At 32.6% G+C, this 27,985-nt stretch overlaps 2 protein-coding genes and 1 long non-coding RNA gene across 3 annotated transcripts; all 3 read left to right on the top strand.

Annotated features, from left to right (window-relative positions):
• Positions 1 to 1,974: 1,974 nt before the first annotated feature.
• On the top strand, positions 1,975 to 3,387 carry LOC136068117 (uncharacterized). Its single transcript, XR_010629521.1, has 3 exons — positions 1,975 to 2,089; positions 3,108 to 3,171; positions 3,302 to 3,387. It is a non-coding gene; the product is annotated as an uncharacterized LOC136068117 (long non-coding RNA).
• Positions 3,388 to 4,812: 1,425 nt separating this feature from the next.
• Positions 4,813 to 14,250, top strand: LOC112005996 (proteasome subunit alpha type-2-A). The gene is made up of 11 exons (XM_065774806.1): positions 4,813 to 4,928; positions 5,942 to 6,005; positions 6,136 to 6,212; positions 7,060 to 7,124; positions 8,363 to 8,539; positions 9,204 to 9,374; positions 11,589 to 11,675; positions 12,583 to 12,668; positions 12,906 to 12,968; positions 13,322 to 13,387; positions 13,957 to 14,250. Exons 2-11 carry the CDS (start codon positions 5,965 to 5,967, stop codon positions 14,003 to 14,005), a joined length of 882 nt encoding a protein of 293 aa, XP_065630878.1. The 5' UTR covers positions 4,813 to 4,928; positions 5,942 to 5,964; the 3' UTR covers positions 14,006 to 14,250.
• A 10,277-nt stretch (positions 14,251 to 24,527) lies between these two features.
• Positions 24,528 to 27,128, top strand: LOC112016732 (probable leucine-rich repeat receptor-like protein kinase At1g35710). The gene is made up of 2 exons (XM_024049230.2): positions 24,528 to 26,510; positions 26,695 to 27,128. The coding sequence occupies exons 1-2, from the start codon at positions 24,563 to 24,565 to the stop codon at positions 27,069 to 27,071; spliced, it is 2,325 nt and encodes a 774-aa protein (XP_023904998.2). The 5' UTR covers positions 24,528 to 24,562; the 3' UTR covers positions 27,072 to 27,128.
• Positions 27,129 to 27,985: the final 857 nt, after the last annotated feature.

Below are 27,985 nucleotides of genomic sequence, written 5' to 3'. Positions count from 1 at the left end.
ACAATTGAGGCTCCTTGTAGTTGTTAATAAAGCCTAGTTCAACCCAGTATATACCCAATGTGGAACTCATCACACACCCACACATATCACACAATCAATCAAATTAGGGCATAACAGGAGGTATTTAAAACCAATGAGGTACTTCCTTCAGATAAGTCTACCACTATTTTGGAGGAAAGTATTTCAAATACAAATACTCCAACAAATAACAAGAATGATACGTGCTCTAGGCAACAATTGGTAGGTGAGAAGGATAAGAAGTTGTCTATCAAAGGAAACTTGGAAAAGATTTCAAATATGGATAATAAAAATTTAAATAGGGGGTATTCAAACATTGATGTTAAGATGGAGATAACTCCAAATATTTTTGAGGATTTTTCAAGCTACAACAAGCCATCTCTTTGATCATGGAAACGTATCATGGATAATTGCAACATTCAATCATCTCCTGATATACAAAATAACTATCTTCATCCAACCAAACACCCATCCACAATTCCTTCTCCGTTAGAGTCTCTTACTCACAAAAAACAAACTATTAATAGTGATAGCTTGTGTCTTTCTCAACCCTTTGGTGGTGGTACTCTTCCACCCCTTCCTCCCACATGAAAATTTTAAGCCTTAATTGCTGAGGGCTTAGGATCCTAGAGACAGAACAAGAGTTCTACTGTTTAGCAAGCAAAGAAGGTCCCAAATAGGGGTTTTTTTTTTTTTTTTTTGGTCTAAAACTTGACTAGATGTGGATGGTTTTGCTAGATTACATCAATGGGATTTGATTTTCTTATACCCAACAATAGAGGTGAAGTGTTTATTGCATCATGTGTTCAAGTAGAGAAGAATTTGAATCCCCTTTGTACAGTGTCTTCTGTGATGAGGATAGCTTTGCAATTCTATGAAAATACTAGTTTTTCAAAAAATGGAAGTGGAATGAAATTCTACTGAAATCATTGATCTTCTAAACTTTGATAGAATTTGCTCACTTGAGGTTGCTTGGATCCTTGAAGATGTTACTTTGATTAGAGATAATTTTAATTATATTTCTTTTTGTTAATATTCCTTTACGATGTAATTGTGCTGTTCTAGCTCTGGTTAGTGCTATAAAAGAGAAAAAGAAGGTCATTGTTTGGTAAAAGAATACTCTTATTTTCTCTTTTTCATTGTACAATGTGATTATGTATAAATAAAGTCTATTGTTGTTTCTGCTTAAAAAAAAAAAAAAAAAAGAGCAATGTGAGCTAGATGAAAAAGATGAGTATGAATTGAATTTTGAAAGCATGTGAATTTTTTTTTTTGGTCGAGAATATATAGTAATACTTAAGAGAAATATTATGTCCACAATACTTTCGCAACAAATCTTATGTGACAAATTATTACTTATTGTTTTTAGTGGATAAGAAAGTAATTTCAGTGGTGTATTCAAATAAAAAAAAGAGATGCTACGTCCACAACATTTTTATAATATTTTCATAACAAATCATAAGTGGTTAGTTGTTTTTTGTTCAAATTTGAATCTAAAACTAAGATTACTTTTTTGTCCCAACAATACCAACCAGTAACAACCTACCATTTAAGATTTGTTGTAAAAATATTGTGAAAATATTGTAAACATATTATTTCTCAATAAAAGAGATACTATGTCCACAACATTTTTACAATATTTTCACAACAAACCATAAGTGGTTAGTTGCTTTTGGTTCAAAATATTGTGGATATATCATTTCTCGATAAGAAACTTATAAAAACCTATCAATTTGGATTTGTTATAAATGTGTTGTAAAAATATTGTAAATTTATACCTTCTCAATACTTAAAATTAAAAAAAAAAAGAAAAAAAAAAAGAAGAAGAAAAAGAAAAAAGAAAAGCACGGAAACACCGAAAAGTATAGCATGCTCTAACCCAAACGGTGTCGTTTAGGTGTTTTTTTTTTTTTTTTTTGGTTTTCTTTTTCTTTAAGCTATATATTATATAATTCGGTGTTTGTTCTCTTCGTGCTCTTTATTTTTCACATTAGACAGACTCCTCTGCAAGAAACCTCAACTCTCTCTCTCTCTCACTCTGTGTGAAACGCTCTCGTTTTGATCCATCCAGGTACACATTTGAAATCTCTACCAGAAACCCTAACTAAGCCTCTGTTTTGTTGCTCAGAAAACCGACGGAAGAGTAAATATAAATTTTTTTTTTCTTGAAATCGATCTTTACGCCTTTTATTTTTTTTTTTTTAGTTTTCAAATAATGAAAATTTAAGCTTCAAAATTGACTGATTAGGAGAATTTTTTTTTTTCCCCTATGATTCAATTTTTTGAACTCGTTTTGTATTGCGTTTTTTCTCCTGCTTTTTTCTTTTGAATCTAACACAGATTTGAACTCTGTGTGTATGTGTGTGCTATATAATGTAAGCTTCGAAGCATGTTTTTGTGTATTGTAATGTTATCAGTGCTATATGGCTTTCAATATGTGATGGGTATGAATCAGTTTAAAAGCATTGAAATTGATTTAATTGCTGAAATAAAAAGTTAGATGATATTGTTTATAGAAGAAAACGAATACACTTGGCTCAAGCAGAAATTTTATGTTCAATTGGTTCTGAGCTAAACATTAATTGAGAAGCAATGGGGAAAAAAAAATGATACTTGTTGATTTTAATGACATTTATAGGTTTTCTAGGGAATCTAACACATACAATGTGCGTGGTATAAATTATGATGTAATCAGTGGTATGGCTTTCAATAAGTGACGGCTATGACTCAGAATGTAAAAGAATTGAAATTGATTTCGTTGCTCAAATAAGGATTTATGTCTTATAAGATTGACTCTAGCAGAAATTTTACGTTCAAATGGTTCGTAACTAAAATCAAATTGAGAAGCAATGGGAAAAAAATGATACTTTAATGATTTTAATGATATTATATAGGTTTTCTAGGGTTGAGGGGTTTTGATAAATGTGTTGGCCAACCTATTTGAAATTTGGCCATAATAACTTATATCAAGAAGACTGATTGGGGTTCAAGTGATAGCCCAGTGATAGTAGCCTCATGTCTGTGGTTAATTACTATTTACTACTTGTTGAAAAAAAAAATTCACCATTTGTGAGTTCCCTTTTTTGCAGGGTTATTTTTTGTCCGACACATTATGGGGGATAGCCAGTACTCATTTTCTCTCACCACTTTCAGGTTTGGACTTAAAACTGAATGCACAGATGTATGCTAGAATGTACATTCTAAGTTACATGACTTTGTAGTATTATGTGATTCCTTGATTAAATCACCTGATCTTCAATTACCATGTTACATGTTGAAACAGTCCTTCTGGGAAGCTTGTCCAGATTGAACATGCTCTAACAGCTGTGGGATCTGGTCAAACGTCTTTAGGAATTAAAGGTAATCTGACAGTGCCTATGCTTTAAAAAAAAAAAAAAAAAAAAAAAAGAGCAATGTGAGCTAGATGAAAAAGATGAGTATGAATTGAATTTTGAAAGCATGTGAATTTTTTTTTTTTTGGTCGAGAAATATATAGTAATACTTAAGAGAAATATTATGTCCACAATACTTTCACAACAAATCTTATGTGACAAATTATTACTTATTGTTTTTAGTGGGTAAGAAAGTAATTTCAGTGGTAGATTCAAATAAAAAAAAGAGATGCTACGTCCACAACATTTTTATAATATTTTCATAACAAATCATAAGTAGTTAGTTGTTTTTTGTTCAAATTTGAATTTAAAACTAAGATTACTTTTTTGTCCCAATAATAACAACCAGTAACAACCTACTACTTAAGATTTGTTGTAAAACTATTGTGAAAATATTGTAAACATATTTGGGGGGCCCGTGGGCCTGGTAGCCTCGGCCCATCGTGTAGCGGGCCCAAGGCCCACGCCGAGGAAGACTGACCATTCAAAGCTAAATTGGGGAAAGCCTCTTTTCCGGATCCACGCCGAGGACCTCCTCGTCTTTGGCATGACAAGGATGATTTTTGGGAAAGACCAGGCCCAAAGTAAGCTGTCACCCTCACACTTAATGCATTCACCTAACCCCTCTGGCCGCATTAATGAGGATATAACCCCTTAGCAGGGTAACGTTGATCAGAGTGAACCACTTGAATACTGATAAGGCCTCTAATGGGACGGACGGCCAGAAGAGAGGCGAATGGATGATTAACAGATGGAAGAAGGAGATAGGAAGATGAATACTATATAAGAAAAGTAAGTAAAGTAAAAGAGGGGGGGGGGGAGGAAGGAGAAGAAGAAAAGGGGCTCCTCGGCCACGGCCGAGGAGCATCCCCCCAGTTGTAAATAAACTCTAAGTATTTTCTTTTATAAAAAAGAGTTCATGCTTGGTGAACGACGGCTAGCGCCTAAACCTTTAACTCACTCTCTACAAATTTATTGTTTGGGCTTGTTGGGCTGAAAACCCATTCATACTCAGGGTCAAATCCAAAATCGAGTCCTTACAATATTATTTCTCAATAAAAGAGATACTATGTCCACAACATTTTTATAATATTTTCACAACAAATCATAAGTGGTTAGTTGTTTTTGGTTCAAAATATTGTGGATATATCATTTCCCGATAAGAAACTTATAAAAACCTATCAATTTGGATTTGTTATAAATGTGTTGTAAAAATATTGTAAATTTATACCTTCTCAATACTTAACATTAAAAAAGAAAAAAAAAAAAAAAAGAAGAAGAAAAAGAAAAAAGAAAAGCACGGAAACACCGAAAAGTATAGCATGCTCTAACCCAAACGGTGTCGTTTAGATTTTTTTTTTTTGGTTTTCTTTTTCTTTAAGCTATATATTATATAATTCGGTGTTTGTTCTCTTTGTGCTCTTTATTTTTCACATTAGACAGACTCCTCTGCAAGAAACCTCAACTCTCTCTCTTTCTCTCACTCTGTGTGAAACGCTCTCGTTTTGATCCATCCAGGTACACATTTGAAATCTCTACTAGAAACCCTAACTAAGCCTCTGTTTTGTTGCTCAGAAAACCGACGGAAGAGTAAATATAATTTTTTTTTTCTCGAAATCGATCTTTACGCCTTTTTTTTTTTTTGAGTTTTCAAATAATGAAAATTTAAGCTTCAAAATTGACTGATTAGGAGAAATTTTTTTTCCCTATGATTCAATTTTTTTGAACTCGCTTTGTATTGCGTTTTTTCTCCTGCTCTTTTCTTTTGAATCTAACACAGATTTGAACTCTGTGTGTATGTGTGTGCTATATAATGTAAGCTTCGAAGCATGTTTTTGTGTATTGTAATGTTATCAGTGTTATATTGCTTTCAATATGTGATGGGTATGAATCAGTTTAAAAGCATTGAAATTGATTTAATTGCTGAAATGAAAAGTTAGATGATATTGTTTATAGAAGAAAACGAATACACTTGGCTCAAGCAGAAATTTTATGTTCAATTGGTTCTGAGCTAAACATTAATTGAGAAAGCAATGGGAAAAAAAAATGATACTTGTTGATTTTAATGACATTTATAGGTTTTCTAGGGAATCTAACACATACAATGTGCGTGGTATAAATTATGATGTAATCAATGGTATGGCTTTCAATAAGTGACGGCTATGACTCAGAATGTAAAAGAATTGAAATTGATTTCGTTGCTCAAATAAGGATTTATGTCTTATAAGATTGACTCTAGCAGAAATTTTACGTTCAAATGGTTCGTAACTAAAATCAAATTGAGAAGCAATGGGAAAAAAATTGATACTTTAATGATTTTAATGATATTATATAGGTTTTCTAGGGTTGAGGGGTTTTGATATTTGTGTTGGCCAACCCATTTGAAATTTGGCCATAATAACTTATATCAAGAAAGCTGATTGGGGTTCAAGTGATAGCCCAGTGATAGTAGCCTCATGTCTGTGGTTAATTACTATTTACTACTTGTTGAAAAAAAAAATTTCACCATTTGTGAGTTCCCTTTTTTGCAGGGTTATTTTTTGTCCGACACATTATGGGGGATAGCCAGTACTCATTTTCTCTCACCACTTTCAGGTTTGGACTTAAAACTGAATGCACAGATGTATGCTAGAATGTACATTCTAAGTTACATGACTTTGTAGTATTATGTGATTCCTTGATTAAATCACCTGATCTTCAATTACCATGTTACATGTTGAAACAGTCCTTCTGGGAAGCTTGTCCAGATTGAACATGCTCTAACAGCTGTGGGATCTGGTCAAACGTCTTTAGGAATTAAAGGTAATCTGACAGTGCCTATGCTTCGTTAGTCCTGTGATTCATTTTTCTGTGTTTTGGTAAGTTACACATGCACCCAATTGTTGAACAGGATGGTTAGTTCAATCAATATAAACATGAAAATCAATGGATAATGGAAAATAGTAACAAATTGTGGTATTGTAGTAAAGTAATGGTTTATGATTTGGTATAGTAGATTTGCTCTTCTAATTTGGTTTAATTACTGTTAAAATTTTTATTATTAGAATAAAGTTAAAATAAATAAGTCATTGTGCTACATTTCTGTTATTTATTTATTTAAAATTTAGGTTCTTGCACTTTTCCTTTCGTTTGAAAGCTTTTATTTATTTATTTATTTATTATTATTATTATTATTTTTTGTGAATGATGAAATATTACCTTTTTTTTAAAAGGTTAACAACTTAAGATTGATGCATCCTATTCCAGTTTTGATTTACAAAGAAATATAAAAAATCATGAAATACTGAGGATTATTCATTTTATTACTTGTATGTAGAAACTTAAAAAAACTTCTCACCGTAAAGGTTCATGTTTGCTGTTTTTTTTTTCTCAAATACACCTATTATCTTATATATTCTCTAATATTCTCATTCATTACATTAAAAATATGTTTATAATAAATTATCACATTTCTCTCTATTATCATCTTAAGTGGATAATGCCTGATTTTATTGCCTGCTAGCAGAAACCTTGATCTTAAAAATAATTGCTGGATTGCCTGCACTCTCATGTTATTTTATAGGTTTTAATGTCTTGTGATATCGATAATTTAGCCTTACTTTGTTATCATTGCTGTTATTATTTACATATGTTCAACTGCTTGTTGCAGCTGCTAATGGTGTTGTCATTGCAACAGAGAAGAAACTACCATCTATCTTAGTTGATGAAACATCTGTGAGTGACTTTTTTTTTCCCACATGTCTATAGAATGCATGTTGTTGGTGCAGAAAAAACTATGTTATGAACAAAACATTCCAAACCTTTCTTTATGTTTTACTAGGAGAGATTCTCTGAGGTCTTACATGCATGTTTTTATTGCTACATCACCTAAAGGAATTGTATACTAATATAAACATTAGAGCATCCCTGTTCTTTGATCTATTGTACCAGGAGACTTGCACACATTTGAACTCAATTGATGCAGACATGGAAGATTAATTTGTTACTACCTCGTAAATTTTCCTATTCAAGACATTTCTTATGGGGCACATGTGAAATCCAATTGAAATAAGATTCATGTGATTTGAAAGGTCTAATTATGTGTGTCCTAGGATTGAAGCAGGTTTTTCTATTTGAGTTTTTCTTTAACAAGTTATGGTCAATTTTGTATTAAGGACAAAAGTACAATTTCTGTAATCCTTGTGAGAAATATTGTATGTAAATCACCTTCTTTATTGACTAGTGGCAGGATATATTTGGTTGTTTGTACTTACTCTTTTTGGTGTATCTTGGGTTATGTCTGGTTAAGCTATTATGTCAAAGAAGATGATTCAGACGTTTGAATGTTATTAAGGAAAATTTTAGTGTTGTAGGAATTCAAAGATTTGGAAGGCTACTCCCTTGTGTGTTTTCTGGACAGTTTGGCTAGGGAGGAGTAGCAGAATTTTTTGGAGTGTTGAACGGTTTAATCATGTCATCAAGCAGTTGACACTGAGACCCCTATATGATTCAATGGGTGTTCTGGGCAGTCTCTAATTTGATTATAATTCTTTAGAAGTTTTATGCACACTTTGTTTTTTGAACTATCTCCTATTTTGAATAAAATTATTTACTTATCAAAAAATTTGGAGGGAGCCGTATATTTGCACTTCTGAAGGTGTGCGAATCTGTGATTGAACTTAACGCTCTTTTTGCGCTTTTATTTGGATCTTGAACAATGATTTTGGGAGGGGTGGTTCTTGTAATTCTTTAGTTGATTTTTTTGACCATTTAAATCTTCTGTTGTAATCTTTAGGAAGCCCTTCCGTTAATAGAATTCTTTAGTACTTATAAAAAAAATGCCATGAACTACATCTTGTGCATATTATGAGTTTTCTATTTTAGAACTTTGGTGGTGTTTGGTCCTTAGACAACTTCTCCAAGAGCTTTTATGGTATACCAGAGCTAATATTTTAAATTTTCTCGATTTTCAGGTTCAGAAAATTCAATTATTAACACCAAACATTGGAGTTGTTTACAGGTACCATATGACCTTCATATTTAATTTATTCAATATATATATATATATATATAATAATGTTATATTATGTCCTTTGTGCCATACTGCCTCAGGAATAATGGGATCATGGATTTTTATTGGGGACTACTCATGACTATAGATGCTGCATTTGTGCTGAATACATTTTTTTTTCTTTTGGCATTTATGTGAAAACAAGCCTTAAAAAGGTTCCTGCCTTAGACTTAATGCTCCTCTAACTCCATCTTAAAGCCATCACAAAAGAATGCATGCTTCTTACCTTTTAGTTTTAACCCACGGAATTTTATTGATGTAAATTTTTTCCACATCATTGGGTATATAATTGCTACAACTGCTGCGTCTTTACTGCAGTGGGAATTCCCTACAATTTTGGTATAGATATTTAGATATGTATATTTCCCTTTGTCGTTTGATGTGTGAAATTGATTAATGGAATTGTATTCTGATTTTCCCTTTGTATTTTGATGTGTAAAACTGATGAGATAGATGTTCTTTTGAATGAGTACCATATGCATCTTTAAAGAGGTAACTAGAGAGGTTATATGACGGTTTTTAGAAAAGAAATGAGTTTTTTTAAAGTTTATGAAGGTGATTTAAGGATATGTATGACGGAGCTGTGAGTAGCATGAGAACAAGTTGTTGCATCACAAATGAGTTTTCTTTCATAATTGGTTTGTATCAAGGATCGACATTAAGTATATATCTCATTGTATAGGTTTTGGATGAACTTACGAACTTGATTTAAGATGAAGTCTCTTGGCATATGCTTTTTGTAGATGATAGTTTTAGTGGATGAAACTAGACGTGGAGTTGACGTTAAGTTGAAGATTTGGAAGGATGCTTTAGAAGGTTGTAGCCTAAGTAGGACTAAAACAGAGTACATGGAGCATATGTTTAGTACAAGTAGAAACCAAGATGAAGGGATTGTAAAACTTGATGGTGAAGAGGTACCAAAGATTGAGTGCTTTCAATATCTTGGATCTATAATTCATAAGGGTGGACCATTGTGTGATTGTAGAATACCTAGTAAGTTAAAAAGGGAAAAATTTATAAGACTGCTTAAAATAAGGCCAGCCATGCTCTATGGTGTTGAATCTTGGATTATTAAGAAACATTTTCATAAAATGAACGTAGTGGAAATGAAAATATTAAGATAAATAAGTGGAACTACAAGGAAAGATAGGATACTAAATGAAGTTTTTTTTTTGGGGAAAGATAGGGGCAATTCCTATTGATGAGAAGATGAGGGAGACTTGTCGGAGATGGTTTGGTCATACACCAATGCTGTGTGTGTTGAATCTTGGGCTATTAAGAAACATGTTCATAAAATGAAGTAGTAGAAATGCAAATATTAAGATAAATAAGAGGAACTACTAGAAAAGATAGGATACTAAATGAAGAAATTTATTTAAAGATAGGGGTGATTCTTATTGAGGAAAATGAGGGAGAATTGTTGNAGAGGGTGACTGAGAGTGGAGAGGGTGACTGAGACTGAGAGTGGAGAGGGTGACTGAGAGAGGCACTCAAGTGTGAGAGTGAGACGAAGAGGGAGAGGGCGAGTGAGAGACCGTGAGAATGGAGAGGTGAGAGAGCTCTGTGAGTGAGACTGAAGAGGTGAGAGATGAAAGACTGTGAGAGAGGCGTTATTTTTCAAAAATGTCTCTGATTTCTCTGATTTTTCACACGTGCCAACTGAAACGGACAAGACAGGTGACCACTACTAGAAATCGAGTTTTTGAGAATCGATAACCGAGTCTTTAAGCCTCGAGATCTAAGTGTCGTCCACATCATTATCATTGCCAGGTGTAGGCCACGTGGATGCTCGGTCAGAAATCGACTTTATAAGACTCGAATTCCATGTGTACTCCACGTGGCTGTAGACCAGGTCAATTTAAGAAAACCGAGCCTAAAAGAGTCGATTTATTTAGACAAAAATCGAGTCTGATAGACTCGAGATGTTAGTAATCTATATACTCCGTAATCGTGTCCAACTAACTGTATAGTTGTACAGTTATGGTTAAATACCAATTTCGTTCACGTGGGTAGTGGTGGGACTTGCAATGGAGCTTCTTGGAATCTTCCTTGTTTATAAATATTGCAACACATTTGTTTATTTATAATAAAACCCCCAAATTTGAATATCTTTATTATGATTTTTATTAAACACTATATTAAATTCAACAATTTATATCATTTAGCTTAATAATAGCTAAATAATTAGTAATTGTATCAATTTAAAAAATTACTTATCATTAAAAAATAATATTATTTTGCTAAATTTACCCCTCTAAATATTAGCTATAAATATTAAATTGATTCCAAAGGTTTTTTTTATCTACTATTGCGCTTAAATTAGTATACGTTTATCATTATATGAAAAAATATGCTTAGTAATATATAGAAAATATAAATATAAATATATTTAATAATTTATTAATAAACGTTTCTCGCTGCACCTGCACTCTACTTTTTCAAAAATTGCCGAGTCGCTGCACCGCCCCCGAACCCGAATCCGCACCCTTGCTTCCTAGATACTACCTGAAAATGACAAAAGAGGTGCCCCCATCGGTGGGTCTGACCAACCGCTTGTTGAGCTTGGCCTGCCACTTGTTGGGCTTGATTGTTCACAAATTGCAACCTTATTCTACATACGAAAAGAAGATATGAAAATATCAATAACAGATTTCTAATGAATTACTGAATCATGTTTGCCAAAATTCCTTTTAGTACTTTTAGAATGATCTTGAATACCCCTATATTGAGTTCCTTGGGACCTTCAGGACTTCCATTTGTTCCATGATGAGGATAATTTGGTATGTTTGAGAAACTTGAATAATTGAAAATGATCTGCCAAGATTTTCTCTAGATGTGTATTTTCACGAAAAACTTAAAAGATCTTAAAGTTGGTCAAATTAGATTTTGTATCTATTTATGATTGGTAAGTTACGCACCCAATATGTCATGAGTCCATGACCTCATCCTGCGCCTATAACTTATAAGGGGAGGAGGAGCTGCATTTTCATTGGATGAATCAGATTTTGAACCTGACTTTCAATTATAGAGCTTTTATACTAGTGGATGCTTGATTTGTGTAAACTCAACTAAGTAAAGTTTCAAAAGAATCATATTTCATTCCTGTTTTGGAACTCTGATTTTTATTTTTTTTTGGTTCTGTTAGTGGCGTTCGTCCTTTTGGAGTTTCACTACTGGTTGCTGGGTTTGACGACAAAGGTCCACAATTGTATCAGGTACATCAGTTCTGTCCTAATCTTGTGTTAAACAATTTTCAGATGCCATTGCATTTGAGCTCAAACTGTTAGAGATTATTAATATTAGATCTTATTTGGATCTGATTCTTAATCTGTGATGCAACAAATTTTGGGCTTATGAGAACATCTGTGCGCATCTGTAAAAATCCAATTTTTTCGGATAACACCCCATGGCATGTTAAGATCTAGTCTTTTTCAGTCTTCTGACTGTTAGCTATGGATTTTATATTTTATATTTGTGATGCATTTGAGCAGGCTTGAATTTTCTTGCTCTGTTTTTCCCAGAACTTTGGTTTCAGTTATATTTATGACACCATATATAATATATGCTTTGGCCATGCATTAAATAGTTTGAACTAAACCCAAAACCCAGATTTTGGAGTTCAAAATGATGCTCCTCCAATATGCTTTGGATAAAGAGCATGTTATTTTCTGAGAGCTCCATGGTTGCAGAGAAAAAAATGTCAAGTTAAACTTTTGTTCATTTCTATAGAACAGAAGATCAGAAATTAAGGGCTATCTCATCTAACAAATGTCAAAATTTTGCGTTTTTTATGTTTTGTAAAATATACTTAATGTGTGAAGTTGTGGATGTGATAGTAAATGATGAGCATAAAGAGAATATGTGATCCAACAGTAGGATTGACAAAATATTAATCTCGTATAAATGTCTATATATTGTTAAAGTTTCACGATTTGTATCTTGAACCCATTTCTATTGTTTTTGAAAAAAAAAATGTGATAGACTTTGGTTAGGCATTTCAATTGGATTTGCAACAGAGACACAGATGTAGAAGCCTTTTAGAATTTATTCTTTCAAATTACACTTTCCAGTAGAAATTATCATCAACCTTAACATTTTCCTGTTATTTGTTGTTTGCTGTAGGTGGATCCATCAGGTTCTTATTTTTCTTGGAAAGCTTCTGCAATGGGGAAAAATGTCTCTAATGCAAAGACATTTCTTGAAAAGAGGTATTAGGTTTGATTCACTTGCCAGCTACGTGTTAGAGAAACTTTTTTTTTTTTTAGTTATTATTTATTTATTTATTTTTCTGGCGGTGGGTTAATATATCATTTGTCTCAATTCATACAATGAAATGAATTGAATTAGGGCTCATGTATGTGGATTTCACATGTACTACCCTTTTAACTTTCTTTGCATTGGCCATAATTTCCTCCTATAATATTGTTTACCTGTCCGTCTTACAGGTATACAGATGATATGGAGCTTGATGATGCCGTCCACACTTCAATATTAACCTTGAAGGAAGGGTAGGCATTGCAGCTTTGAGTTCTACTTATATACTAAAACCACTGTCACAGTACAAATGTGAAGGTTCTCTTTGATAAATGCCAATCATATAAATCTAAGCATTTTTCTTTAGTTCATTTTTGTTCTGGTTGATTAATATCCCGTTACCTTTCAAAGAGAGTTGCCTAAAATGTATTAAGGAAAGAGGAATTAATTCTCTCTTCTTTCAATATTTTTCATCAAATTCGTGCTTAATATAGCTTCACTGAGGAATCCCATTTAACAATACTGTGTAGCAATGTATTAACTTTAGCATTATTCCAGATTCTTCTTGTTTAATTCAGCTTGCTAATGATTCTTGTGTCCTGTCTAGGTTTGAGGGACAAATCTCTAGCAAAAACATTGAGATTGGCATAATTGGTACAGACAAAAAGTTCAGGCAAGTTTCCCTGTTCTCTTTTGCATATAACTACACGTGGTTGTAGGAGGTTTTTTCCCTTTTTATTTTTTAATTTTTTTTAGGGTGGGGTGGTGGTTTCTTGGTATTTTTATGTATTTGTTTCTTATCTAAGATCATGGTTTAATAATGCTATGGCATGAATAAGTAAAACTGATCTGATTTTTGTGCTTGGCTTAGTGTTTATCCAAGCCATAGGGGCATGTTTGAACCTGACTTGTTTACATTTGTACAACCATGAATTTGAAAATTAAAGACCTAGCAGAAATGTGAAGATGAAACAGTTTGTTTGATATAATATTTTAATTCATAAAATGTACTATGGATCTTCGTAAATATGAGTTGAATGTTAAAAGTAATCCCAGTTATTTATTACAATGCAGTTTTTGATTTTAAACTTATCACAGAAGTTCATATTTCCATTTGAGTTTTGAATTAAATTCTGTAAACTTTGGCTTTAACCTTCACTATCCTAATTCACCCTTTGGTTATAAAGGTACAGAAGTTTGGTTGCTTATGTTTTCTTGTTTACATGATCTAAATTTTGGCAGAGTACTAACACCGGCTGAAATTGATGATTACTTGGCTGAAGTGGAGTAGTTCATTTTCCTTTAATTAAGAAACTGGGGAGAACTTTTATTACAGGGCAATGACTGGTTTGCATTATACGATTTATACTGGTCCTTGTTACAGCAAAATGCCTTGTTTGTCATGATGATCTGCTTAATTATGTACTTGTACACTCTTCCCCCCCTTTCTTCTCTCTCTCTGGTGCAAGTGGTAGCGGTACTGATTGTATGATTTTGTTGACTTAAATTACTATTTGATATCACTTTAGTATGTTATCATCTTTTTTATTTTACTTTTTGCTAAACTGATGGCATATGCATGTGGTCTAATCTCGTTTGTATTTTTTTGTAAGGGTAATTTGTTAGAAAGAATGAACGCCCAAAGGACACAGTCCTTAAATACATACGGACACAAATGAGGTCTGAAAAATGACAATAGAACTTGAGACACTCCCCCCAATCGAAGTACAATATTTAAAAAAAAAAAAAAAAAAGGATCTAAAGGAGCATATTTAATATCTTGCATATTGATTGTTCTTTGTTTTCAATAGTTCGGATCCCTCCATTTGGTTCACATAATGCAATTCTTTGTTGCTTGCCACAACACTATTGCCTCCCCAGCAACAAGTGAAAATGGGAGTTAGTTGTGCGTCACGAGCACACTAAACTCCCCTTTCCCATTTGAAGTCCTAAAGTAGACAATCTTCATTCCTTTCTACCATCAGCCTGGAGTAAAGTAAACCATCAATTACTTCACTCCTAGCTAGCTCCCAATCATGGAAATCCCTATGGAATCAAAGATTCCTACCATCCTCTTCAAACATAATCAACTAATGCAATGATGCAACCTTCTCCACTGCAATGGAGTGTTAGTTTGGAAACATGACCTGCAAAGATTGATCTTCACATCACTCATCATGCCAAAACGTGTCACTATTGTCATTTCCCACCCTAATCAATATGAAATTATGAAATCTTTTCCAACCAGCTAAAATGCCATTCCACATGCTACAACCATGAGGTCTTCTCACAACCATCCTAGACCAATCACCCCTAATGCTCCTTATATTTAGCCTTGATGGCACCATGTCAAAATAGCTCTTGTTCAATCCCATCTCCATAACTATTTATGGAGCAAAGTTATATTAAAAATAGGACAAAGTTTAGCTACAAAATTAGTTGTAGTCTAAAGCTACAATCTTACTCAATAAAATAAACATTACTATATATTTTGAAAATTTAATCGTTAAATTGCATGTTCTTTATATTCTTACTACATATCAAATTTTGTGTCAATTAGATTTTATTTACTATATGATCTATGAGTCTATATTTTATGCATAATTTAAACTACAAAAACTTGCAATTTAAACAATTTATTGATGACATAGCTATTGATATTTAATTTTCTTGAAATTTTGTAAGCACGAAGGATATAAGAAGAAGATGTAATCCAATAGTGAGTCTGTCAAAATTCACCTCCAATAAAAAGATATTGAGTAAGTTTGTAGTTTTAGCTTACAACTAATTTTGTAACTAAATTTTGTCCTTAAAAATTGTTGATTGTGAGTGATAAACAATTATTTTCGCATGAATCTATCACTTTTTCTACACCACTCATAGTCAACCACTTTAGAGTTGTAACAAAAGTTGTGTTCCTATACTTTCTCAACTAAATGCGAAGATTCCTAAACCTTACCATCATACCACTCATGTCCCTGGTAGCAAACTAGGGATCCCATCCAAAAGTTCCAATTAGATAATAATTAATAAGAGCATTCACATTAGTTTCAATAAACTAGATTGAAGTTAAAAATATAGCTAAAAACCACAAAAAGTCTTCACATTAGTCTCAACAAACTATCAAAAAAATTTAACACTGAGTTTTACTGTGCTAGAAGGAATCAGTTACTGTCTCTTGCTACTCCAATAAAATCAATCTCTCTCTCTCTCTCTCTCTTTTTTTTTTTTTTTTGGTTATGTTCTCTCATACAATTTTTGACACGTACTGTTAAAAATAGTTGCTTACCATCATGATGCGTGGTTTTGATAATAATTTTATGATAGATGAACAGTAATATTTCTTGGAACCATAAAATTTGTTCACTTTTTGACAATTTGACTAGGAGTATTGCGAAAACACAACAAAATGGTACATTATTTTCACAACAATTGAGCTGTAGCTAAAGTTGAATAAAATAAAATAAAATAAAAAATATTATGTTCGAATTTACCAATTAAAAATATTTAGCCTTTTGTCGTATTTTTAGACTTTCTTTTTCACTAATATTTAAAATGTAGTAAAAAATAGAGTATTAACTCTGATACGTGTGCATACAAAACATCCTAGCTAAATTAGAAAAATTAGAATTTTTGGATTAATTTACCTAAAAGTCTAAAGAGGCTGATCTGAATGCTCGAATACCCACCAAATTTCCCATATACTTTTGAATTTTGAATGGCCTCTTCTCGAGGAGATAGTCAATAAAGCAAAAGCCTAAACTCACAAAATTGGCCTGCTAATGTCCCCTCTATTTTCAACAAATTAACCTCCATCCAAAATTATTGACATTCAAGAACTTAAAGACTCTCATAACCCAATTGAACCATCAAACTAGGCCCCAATTTTTCCGAAGTCCACAACCCCTCCCAAAGAATCTCAAAAAGAAAGTTTAGCCCAGTTGAAAAAAGTCTTGCCCAAAGTAAATACTAATTTCTGGATTTGAGATCAACTCAAGTCCCATCAATTTCCAATGCCCTGACCATGTCTTGTATAGTTGTATTAGTATAGATGAGATTATGGTTATTGCAAAAGATGCAAATCCCATCCCGCATCTAAAGCTTCCAATGCATCTCTTAACCATCTGAGAAACCCTGAAGCAAGTTTGCAGAAACTGAGGCGAAGCCTAAAAACCTTGCCAAATATCCCATCTTCAGTTGAGGCCAAAGAGGCGGGCTAAAACTTTCTAGCACTCGCTGTGATTCTCTTAGCATGGAATTGTTGTGATTTAGCTTGGTCATCAGTAATAAGATCTCTTTCAGCCCTTGGTTAGAAGCTACACACATGACTATTTTCTTTTCATTGAAACAAAACTAACTAGTACAAAATATCCTCCACACTTGTAGAGTTAAGAAACGCTACCTATTGTTCCTCAAAAAAAAAGAAAAAAAATGCCACCTATTTTGATTAAAAGAGAAACAAAAAACTAACTTTAGGTGCACACAGTGGAAATGAATGGAGGGGCAGATTTGTTGATTTTACATCTACCCCTCTTTTCTCAATTTTCTCTCCTCTCAATCACTCCAAACTGAGAAGATAAGTTTTGGGTAGATCCAAAAAAAAAAAAAAAAAAAAAAAAAAACTAGGCTCACCAAGATTTTTTCTATTTTCTCTTCCAACCAAACAATATAAAAGATCTTTTTCTCTCCTATATCTAGACATGGCCCTAATACATGGCACTTAAAAAAAAAAAAAGTATTTCAATCCCTTTCAATGGGCCCTAAAAATTTAGGGAGAGTTTAATGTAATTCTATCTCAAATTTGTTAAAAAGAAATAATTTTAGTAATGCCCTTTTACTTATCCTTTGTCTTTTACGTGGTAGATTACATTGATTATCTAATACTTTTATATGAATTCACAATTATTTTTTGCACCTCATTGTTAATTGCATAGTAAAATTGTAACAAAATGTATGTAAAACTGGATCATACTAGAATTACCCCTTAAAAAGGGAAGCTGCCTTTTGGCTTCATCTTTGTCTCATGGTTTTACATGTCTAATGAAGCACAATATCTTATCATTTTTTTTGTCAAAAAAGTAATACTACCAATAATTTTTTTCACACATGTTAAGTTTTGAAAACATTTTATTGAATGAGCTAGGTCTTATTGTCTAAAATCTAAAATTCCACTCAATCCAAATCTATTACAATTTTATCTTCTTCTTTTTTTTTTTTTATTTTTTTATTTTTTTACTAAATTAAATAAGCTCTTGGTGTTGCTACTTTCATGATCTTTGTGTTCTGAGTTGCACTTGTGCTTCCTCCAGCTGGGTTAAATTAATAATAATTTCCAGCCGTGTTTAATTGCCAATTAATATTGAATTACTGTATGGGCTAAGAGGAGGGAGGAGGCATAGCCTGCAAAATTAACAGAGGAAGAAGAGACGAGGGCATTCTAGAGATTTGCGATGTTTTAACAGTTTAAAACAGGCCAATTTGGTCTTTTGATAATATGCAACCTTTGCAACTGTCACATGACTTGTACATGGGTCTAATTTTCATCCAAGTTGACAAGAAATATTCAGTAGGGTCAAAAGTGTGCAGGACATAAAAGTTTAGTGGGGCTAAGTGTACGTGCATTCCCATAATTTAGAAGAGCAAATGTAACATGACGCATCGGTTAGGAGGATAAATGATAATTTTTCCTTATTTATTTGGGTTTATAAATAAAATTAAATTTTTTGTGACTTTAGATTTATTATTTGAGAAAGTAACAATAGCCTTTTTCTTGTTACAATTTTTTCACGTGATGCAACTGTTGAGTCGGCTATCAAAATATTAAGGATGAATGGACAATGACATTCCCTAAAACTACTGTGTTTCACCTTTTTGTTGTTGCTTCCAACCTCAGTGCTATCTAGCTGCACACTTCTGGGCCTGGTTCTCGTTTCATGAACCTCTCAAATTTGAGACTTTGTTGACTAGCAATTCATCTTGTGAAAAATTGGTGAAGAATGCTCAGAGGCGGCTTAATGCATAAGGGCCTAAATACCCTTTTTATTGTTACCCAAAAGATCGTGTTAACTGTTTTTTTTTTTTTACTGTTCGCATTTAGTACATTGTGTAGTGCTACGTAGGACTCCATTCTCTGTCATCTCTTCAAAAGCTTAGTTGTTGTTTCCTCTTCTTCTACAAGATTTAGTCGTTTCAAATTGCCAACCTCTCTGTCTTCCGCATAATTAACATGGCTGTTCTTATGTTCCTGTTTTCATCTATTATAAGTGAAATGAACCTAAGGGTCATTGCCATAATATATTTAAATTCAATTACTCTCTCTCTCTCTCACGTATTCCCTCATAATTAACATGGTTGTTTTTAAGTTCCTGTTTTCATCTATTATAAGGGAAATGAACCTAAGGGTCATTGCATAATATATTTAAATTCAATTACTATCTCTCTCTCATGTCTTCTCTTCATCAACGTTAAACCCATCAATGACACTATGCCCAAAAAAAGGAGAAAGAAAGATGATTGCTACTCAGGAAGAATGAGAGAGAACTTCAAGGCTAAATAAGACATTCACAGATACAAAAGGAGCAAACTTCAAAGGCCAGACCTAACTTGCTTTTAATTGAAGGTTAATCATTCTTCTTCTTTTTAATATGAATATAGTGTCTCTATATTTATGCTTTTTTTTTAATCCCTTCGTTTGTTTATTTTATTTGAAAGATCAACTTTATGAACAGAAAAAGTTGTTGCATGTAATGTGTTTAATTAAATTTCTCTAAGAAAGGTGATTTGTAATCCTTTGATTCAATTTCTTAGAGTGCTACAATCTTCTATATATGTGGTAATTTGTAAATTTTTTTTTATTTAACCAAAATTGTAGTAAATTTCGTGTGTATAGGTTTTTAGATTTGCTATAACACTTACTTTATTCTAGACTAAGTAGTGATGAGTGATGACCCTTTCCGCATTTGATGTTACAAAAGAAAAGATTACGTCTTAATTTGTTGAGAGCCAGGATGTTTCTTTTTATGTTCGCAAGCACTAAAAGTATCTTCTCAAATCAATCTCATACGGTCAACTTTTGGCTTAATACGTTTATGTTTTTGCCTAATGGAGTTTGATAGTTTGATAGATGAAAGTTTCTTCTAATGATATATGCACTAATCTTTCCAGTTCTTCAAACAGTTTTTGGCTTTCCTTGACGTAAATCAAATGGGACCCTCCCTAGTGGGTGTTTGTGCTTTCATTGTGACCAAAGATTAGAAACCACCCTCTATTCCCTCTCCAAGGTATTTTTTGCTTAAAGTCATTTGTTTCATATATATTGATAAACAATGTGTTCAACAATATTAAAAAGGTCCATTCTCATCTTGATATGTAGATGACATTAACTTACGATGAACTCAATTAACAAGTTCAAAAACTCCTTCAATTTGCATTTAGTTCTTCCCATAAATAACATATATGAATTTATATATTTGATGAACTTAAATATGCACTCAACGAAATTTTCTTAAATATCATTTTGATTCCTTTGGTACAGCCTGCAATTAACTCCAGTAAACAAAGTGTTGGAAAGACCCGTCTCAAGGAAAAAGGCATGTTTACTGATGAATATTTGTATTGGGTTTGTATTGCAACACTGCTGGTTTTTCTCTTTGTTTTAATGTGTTTTCATTACGTTGTAATCATAAGCAGATATTTTTCTTTTCTTACATTGGTTTTTCCTACTGCAATAAGATCCATGAGGTTAGTGGGCGACATTATTCTTAATTATGATGGTTAATAGACAAAGTTATTTGGTTTTCATAGAAAGTAACATCTCAAAAAAAAAAAAAAAAAAAAAAAAAAAATCCTTGAAACGTGTGAGAGCAAAAAAAAAAAAAAAAAAAAAAAACTGAAAATGCAACATTGAAAACGCAACGCAGGAAACGCTGTATCCAAACCAATACTAAATATCATTTTGATTCCTTTGGTACAGCCTGCAATTAACTCCAGTAAACCAAGTGTTGGAAAGACCCGTATCAAGGAAAGAGGCATGTTTACTGATGAATATTTGTATTGGGTTTGTATTGCAACACTGCTAGTTTTTCTCTTTGTTTTATTTTTATTTTTATTTTTTGAGAATCTGTTTTAATTTGTTTTCATTACATTGTAATCATAAGCAGTTATTTTTCTTTTCTTACATTAGTTTTTCCAACTGCAATAAGATCCATGTGGTTAGTGGGTTACATTATTCTTAATTATGATGGTTAGTGGACAAATTTATTTGGTTTTCATAGAAAGTAACATCTCAAAAAATAATTCTAAAACATTTCCTTTCAAAATTAAATGGATTTTAGGTTTATAGGTGGTCTTTTAATGTTATGAATGATCCTACATAGATGGATTGACGTAGAACCTCAAGCCGAACTGTGATTATCGATGGCTTGTCAAGGTTAAAAAAGAAAAAGAAAAAAAGCACTATGTTTGTGCTTTGTTTTTGTTTGTTTGTTTATATATATATATATATATTATGGTTAAGTTCTTATAGCAAGTGATGTGCTATAATATATGTACAATATTTTCCAAAATTATGTGGCACATAATTTTACGTTTAGAGTGCTAAGTTCTTATAGCATTTATCAATAACTTTCTTCCTACTCATCCTACTATACTTCAAAAGATGGGCTGGCGTTTTAAACTTCATTAAAGGCAAGAAGCCCATTAGGATGACAAATTAGAACAAATTATAGCCCAAGTGTAACTCTATTGTCCCCACATTTAGATGATAGTAATTGATTGTTCCCACGTTTAGCTCATCTCAAAACTAGGATTTGTAGTCTCAATGTAGTGATCGGTTTAGTCAATCAATTCTGAAGATTAAAATATTTCAACGTTTTTAGTCTTTTGGACTTCAGTATTGGACTCTTCCACTACTAATTTATTTATTTTTCCCGAAATCAAAGAGTTTCTCCCATTATTTGCATGTTATAGAAACCTGTTATGGTCCTATAGTTCGCTGGACAAAGAAAAGTGAAACGGTGTATTGGTTTTTTTTTTTAAGAATAACCCAAATGCCATTATATTTATATACCTCTGATTTTATTCTCTCACTTTGACTTTGCTTCCTCCATCGATACCAATTTGCTTTAAAGCTTTCATCTTCCTTTGATAGCTGTGTATCAGATTCAAACTTCATTCCTTCTTTGCTAAACTCAAGGTATTTTTTGCCTTTTACTTTCTTCTCTCCTTTTTATTATTTAAATAGTTATGTTGTCTACTTGAATATCAAATGGGTATTTGCGCGCAAAGTGTTTGTTAAAATGCCTAAGTGTTTTGCTCTCTTTTTTTCTTCTTTTTTTAGAATTTGATTTTGATAACATACCTCCTATTTCATTTGGCCAGCCCCTAATCGAAATGAGTAATAGGATGAAATTACCCTTTAACTTTAACTTTTATGATTTTACTTTACTGTTATATAAATCTCCACATAGAAGAAAGTCTCTCCGGGGAAGAAGCTGAGTTGGTTCTAAGGCATGGATTTTTTTAAAGCTCTCTGTTTTTTTTTTTTTTTAAACAAAGTCTATAGACAAGAAATTTGACAACTTTTCACACTTGTTGATATGACATATTGATAGTGGTAAGTAAAAAAGTGATGTAAGTGATAGACTTAGATAAAAACTAGTAAAAGTTTGCGAATTCAACTTATAAAAAATGTTATGAATTTTTGTGTAATGCTTTTTTTTTTTTTTTTTTAGAAATGCTACATTCACAATATTTTCACAACAAATCTTAGATAATAAGTTGTTACTATTTTTAATTTGAACCCATCAATGAAATTAATTTTTTGTCATCAATAATAGCCTGTAACACCTACCACTTATGATTTATTGTAAAAATATTGTGGATATAACATCTCTCTCTCTCTCCTTATTTTTCATTTGATAAAAAAGTTATTTTATTTATTCGCTAATATTTGGGCTTAATTAATACTATTATAATGAAAATTGAAATTGAGGCATTTTATATATTTAAATATAATTTTTTATTAAAAATAAATATTACTTAAACTCTATTATCTTATATTGGATGCAAAATTACTACTAAGTAACATGAATAGCGTAGTTTTTTTTTTTTTTTTTTTTTTTTTTTTTTTTACAAAGTTTATAGACAAAAAATAAAAAAAAAAAAAAGAAATTTTATCAGCTGAATTTGGAAACTAATATCTTATTTGGTTGTAAGGGAGATGAAAAGGAAAGAAGCGAGGAAAACGTAAGGGAAGGGAAATGGAAGAAGAGAAAGTTGTACATAGAAGGATTGCATTAATACAATTTCTTTGAAAGAAAGGTCCTCTTTAAAAAAATAATGGGACCGTTTGAAGGATTGTGTTAAAAAATTTCTAGAACACAAATGTTTCTCAAAATTATGGGTCTTGAGAAAAGTATGAAACTTCATCAAAAAAGAAAAAAGTATGAAATATTAGCGAATCGGTCAAATTGTGTATTATCACTTTTTAATAGAAAACTGAAAAGTGAAAATGCTTGGGACCATCACAGCACATATTGATACAGAAAAGCTTAATAAAACAGGTAAAAAATGCTAAATGCAAAATTAGTGCGCCACTTGGCAAGACCTCATACATTTTCATATGAGATCTTTGCTTTTATATATATATACATATATATTGAGTATTGATGAGACATATGTTATATGGTTATTATGAAAAGTATAAAATTTCAAAATCAAATAAATTTAAATAGTTAATTTTGTTAAAATTTAAACATAAAGGAGAACCAAAAATGAAATTGACGATGAGGTTCTAAATTAACACAATAGTTAATAGTATGGTAACCAAATTGAACTTTACTTAATAATTAGAGGACTCAAAATTACTTTTAATTTTAACAATTTAATGAGAATTTTTTGACAAATTATAATCACCTTAAGACTAGAATAGGAGGACATTCAGCGAAAAAAGAAAAGACTAGAACAGAACAAAAATAAGCATTCAATTCACGCGGCTTTGTTGAGTTTTGAAATATCAATTAGCTTTAGATTTTTCAAGTACTTCTTACCAATCACATTACTATTAAAATCAATCTGTGAAACACACTTGACGTTTAACGAACCGCCTGTAATGCAAATCCTCTAAGATTCAACTGCTAAAACATCAGAAGTCCCTACCACCTCATTATGTTGCTCTGTTTCCTTTCAATTGTCATGAGTAACAGTTTCACAATCTAGATTTTCTAGAGGGGTTTGTTTTTCAAATTCCTCAACTTTTTCAGGCCAAAAAACTCCTTGTTTCATTTCAGAATTTGGCATTTACACTTTCTATTGTGTGGTTCTGACTTTGCTGAGTCTCTACAACTCGTTGTTTCCTTACAAATTCTTTTTATGTCTCTTTTCATTTCAGAATTGGGCATTTACACTTTTATTTTTTATTTTTTTTTAAGCTCTAGGAGAGAACATAGAAGCTAAAACGATAAAGATGTTCGCACATGACTCTCTCTTTGTGGAAAATACAGAACATGTGGGACACCCTTGGTGGAAAATTGCATTGAGGAAATTTCGTGGAAGAGGGACCTCTACTTTTATTGACTACAATATTGTGGTTATTCAGGTAAGTCACAAGTCAATTGACACTTTATCGACTACACTGTTTGTTTTGATAAAAAGATTCCACACGGCAATCGCATGTTTTATTCCAAGCTCTCGTGGGTCCCACATGCAGCAGGAGACTGGAGATTCAAGACCGCTCCCTCCATGCGACAATTGTATAAAGTCTAAATGAACTATTTGCAATCGGAATAATCAATTATTTTGCTTAGTAAAATTGTATTGAACTAAAACGATCATCAATTATCCACTAAACATGCCATCCTCTGTTTCCATTTCCCTTGTGATATTAGTTTGGATTACTACTATCATAATCATAAACCATGTGGGTAGCGCGAATACTTCTACCGTTGCAAAACCTCAATCACCGCCACTTGCCCAAGAAGCAAAGGCTCTGAACCAGACTCTGTGGTGGTGGTGGTGGAGGAATGAAGAAACAACCTCAGATCATTGCAAGTGGGACGGTATCGTTTGCAATGATGGTGGAAGCGTGATAGAGATCAACTTAAACTCTACAGAACTGAATAAGAGAGTCCAGTTACGCAATTTCAGATTCTCTTCATTCCCAAATTTGGTTCGATTCAAGCTAGCAAGAGTGGGCCTATACGGGAGCATCCCACCAGAGATTGGTAGTATTTCTAAACTCACTTACCTTAACTTATCTTGGAATACTCTTTCAGGTGAACTACCTCTCTCACTCGCAAAACTCACTCAATTAGAGAAGTTTGATATTTCTTTCAATCAAATGAGCGGTCCAATTCCCTTACAATTGGGAAACCTGAGTAGCCTTGTTGAATTATACCTAGGTAGAAATAACTTCAATGGTACAATCCCTCCAACTCTTGGTCTTTTGACTTATCTCACTCATCTTGATTTACATTCAAATCGAATCAACAGTACTATCCCTTCTGAAATTTACAATCTGGAGAATTTGATGGTTCTGCATTTGGGTACAAACAATCTTTTTGGTCCACTTCCGTATGAGCTTTCTCGGCTAACCAGATTACGATATCTTAATCTTTCCTCAAACAAACTTTCTGGAAGGATATCAACCAATTTGCAAAATCTCGTCCATCTTTCTGTCTTAGACCTCTCACATAACAAGCTGAGTGGACCACTCCCAACTCAACTTACAAATTTACATGCTCTGGAGCAATTGCTTTTAAGCCGCAACAACTTAACTGGAAGCATTCCTCCTCAACTTGGGAACTTGAGCTTTTTACTGTGCTTAGATCTTAGCCGTAACAATTTCACCGGTAATATTCCTCCCAATCTTGTTTTCAGGCCCGATCTTGGTTTCCGGCGTGAAATGGATCTGTCTTTCAACTCTTTGACTGGTCCACTCCCAGAGTGTTTTTGTTACTATTTTGGGCCGGAAACAATTATGGGCAACAAGGATTTACGTTGTGAAGAAAAATTCCCAGCCTTCGATTATTGCTCTGGATCACCCCACATTAATATTGGCTCCACAAGTACCGAAAACGTAACAAAATGGATAAAGATTATTCTTCCCATTGTCATTTCCTTCATCTTCTTATTACTCGGAATTGTGCTCCTTTCTCGCCAGAAGATAATCGGAAACACTGGTTCAGAGTGTAAAGCAAAGAGGAATGGGGATATATTCTCAATATGGAATTATGATGGAAATATTGCATTTGAAGACATCATTACAGCAACAGAGGACTTTCACATCAAATATTGCATTGGAACCGGTGGTTATGGTAGTGTTTACAGAGCAATGCTACCAAGTGGAAAAGTGATTGCCCTTAAAAAACTTCACCGTTTAGAATCTCAGGAGCCCACTTTTGACAAGAGTTTTAGGAATGAAGCCAAAGTGTTATCTGAAGTTCGTCATCGTAATATCGTGAAGCTTTATGGGTATTGTCTACACAATCGATGCATGTTTCTAGTTTATGAATACATGGAAAAAGGAAGCTTATTTTATGCCATAAGCAATGATGTTGAAGCAAAGGAATTGGATTGGAAGAAGCGGGTGAATATCATTAAAGGAATAGCAAATGCTTTATCATACTTGCATCATGATTGCATTCCAACAATTATCCATCGAGACTTGACCACAAGCAACATTTTATTGAATTCAGAATTGGAGGCTTTTGTGGCAGATTTTGGCATTGCTAGACCACTAAATCCTGATTCCTCCAATTTAACCACACTTGCTGGCACCTACGGATACATTGCCCCTGGTGAATATTTATCTTCTACTTACACAAACACACTTTGTAAAAAAAATTAGATTAATCATGATCATATGTTCGCATATTTATTAGCTAAAGTGGCTACATAATTGTCATAGTATAGTAAGATATCTTAGCATCTCTTACTTTGAGTAGTTTAGTTGTGCTCACACTTTTTTGTGTTGTGTTTTAGAACTTGCCTACACCATGGTTGTGAACGAAAAATGTGATGTCTATAGCTTTGGTGTAGTGGTGCTTGAAACAGCACTGGGAAGACATCCAGGAGAGCTTATTTCCTCATTAGCATCATCGTCTGCTCAACATATCATGCTGAAAGATGTCTTAGACCCACGCCTTTCACCTCATATTAACCAAACAATTGCTCAGAATGTGGTTCTAGTTGTGACACTAGCATTGGCTTGCCTACGTTCAAATCCTAAATCTCGCCCTACAATGAAACATGTGTCACAAGAAATTCTTGTTCGGAAGCCGCCACTGCCCAAGCCGTTTTATGAAATTTCAATGTGGGAGCTGATGAATCAAGAAATATATTTAGTAGACAAGAATTAGGAAAAGTTTAGACAAGGTAAGTAATCTATTTTCTTTTGGATGCTATCTAAATATGTTATAGCAAAATGGATTATGCCATCGAAAGTAATTACATGATTACATGATTAAATTTTTGTAGACATGAAGGAAGTTGTACCGACCATTAGTACTAGTATTTTTTTTTTTTTTTAAAGCTTCAAGACGCAACAGAAACGCATAATAAAGCCAATAAAAAGTATAACAGTTTAATTCTTAATGATAAAGGACAATGGGTTTCAAGGGCAGAGGCACCTATAAGCTATAGGTGCCTATAACATTAGGGGCCAAAATTGTTGAAATCCTTTGTAATGGTATATTGGTATGAGGTAAAAAATAAATTGGGCTCCTAAAATTGTAATGATTGGCCCTCCAAAAAAATTTAAGTCCAAGTCCACGGTTGGTTTTTATTTTCTTTCCTTCGAAATCTTGTAATGTATAGTCAGTCAACCCCACATTTACTGTTAATTTCTCTACTCTCTAGTGGAGTCCCACCCAAATAAAATATAATATTTTACCAAAACTTATAATAAATGCCTAGTTGGCTTGTATCATGTCATTTTTTTCTCTAGCTGGTTATATCTTTTACTATTGGATCTAGTTGCTTGATAAGGTTTTTTTTTTTTTTTATTATTATTATTATTATTATTTTTTATTTTAGGACAGGTAGTTGCCTGATAAATGAGGCTAACATTAATTTGTTTTTAGAAGAGAATTTAGACTGCCATATAGACATAAGATTTATTCTATTTTTTAAGATTCAAAAAGGCAATTGCTAAGAATTTCCATTTAGAATTCATAATGGATGAATTTTATTTAATGAAGAATCAATGTTGAGCATACCTTTTATAGGAGATGCAATGTTTATTTTATTTAAAAAAAATTGATACATGTTTATA

This window comes from Quercus suber, unplaced genomic scaffold (genome assembly GCF_002906115.3).
Source record: "Quercus suber isolate HL8 unplaced genomic scaffold, Cork oak 2.0 scaffold_99, whole genome shotgun sequence".
Lineage (NCBI taxonomy): Eukaryota > Viridiplantae > Streptophyta > Magnoliopsida > Fagales > Fagaceae > Quercus > Quercus suber.
The sequence above is the reverse complement of the archived record's forward strand: the minus strand, read 5'-3'. Positions and strand labels throughout refer to the sequence as shown.

Bases quoted from the DNA above. Each gene is read 5' to 3' on its own strand.
- LOC112005996 (XM_065774806.1), top strand. From the start codon at position 5,965: ATGGGGGATAGCCAGTACTCATTTTCTCTCACCACTTTCAG. The intron at 6,006-6,135 runs GTTTGGACTTAA...ATGTTGAAACAG, and splicing joins TTTTCTCTCACCACTTTCAG to TCCTTCTGGGAAGCTTGTCC. The intron at 12,969-13,321 runs GTAGGCATTGCA...TGTCCTGTCTAG, and splicing joins ATATTAACCTTGAAGGAAGG to GTTTGAGGGACAAATCTCTA.
- LOC112016732 (XM_024049230.2), top strand. From the start codon at position 24,563: ATGCCATCCTCTGTTTCCATTTCCCTTGTGATATTAGTTTGGATTACT. The intron at 26,511-26,694 runs GTGAATATTTAT...GTTGTGTTTTAG, and splicing joins CTACGGATACATTGCCCCTG to AACTTGCCTACACCATGGTT.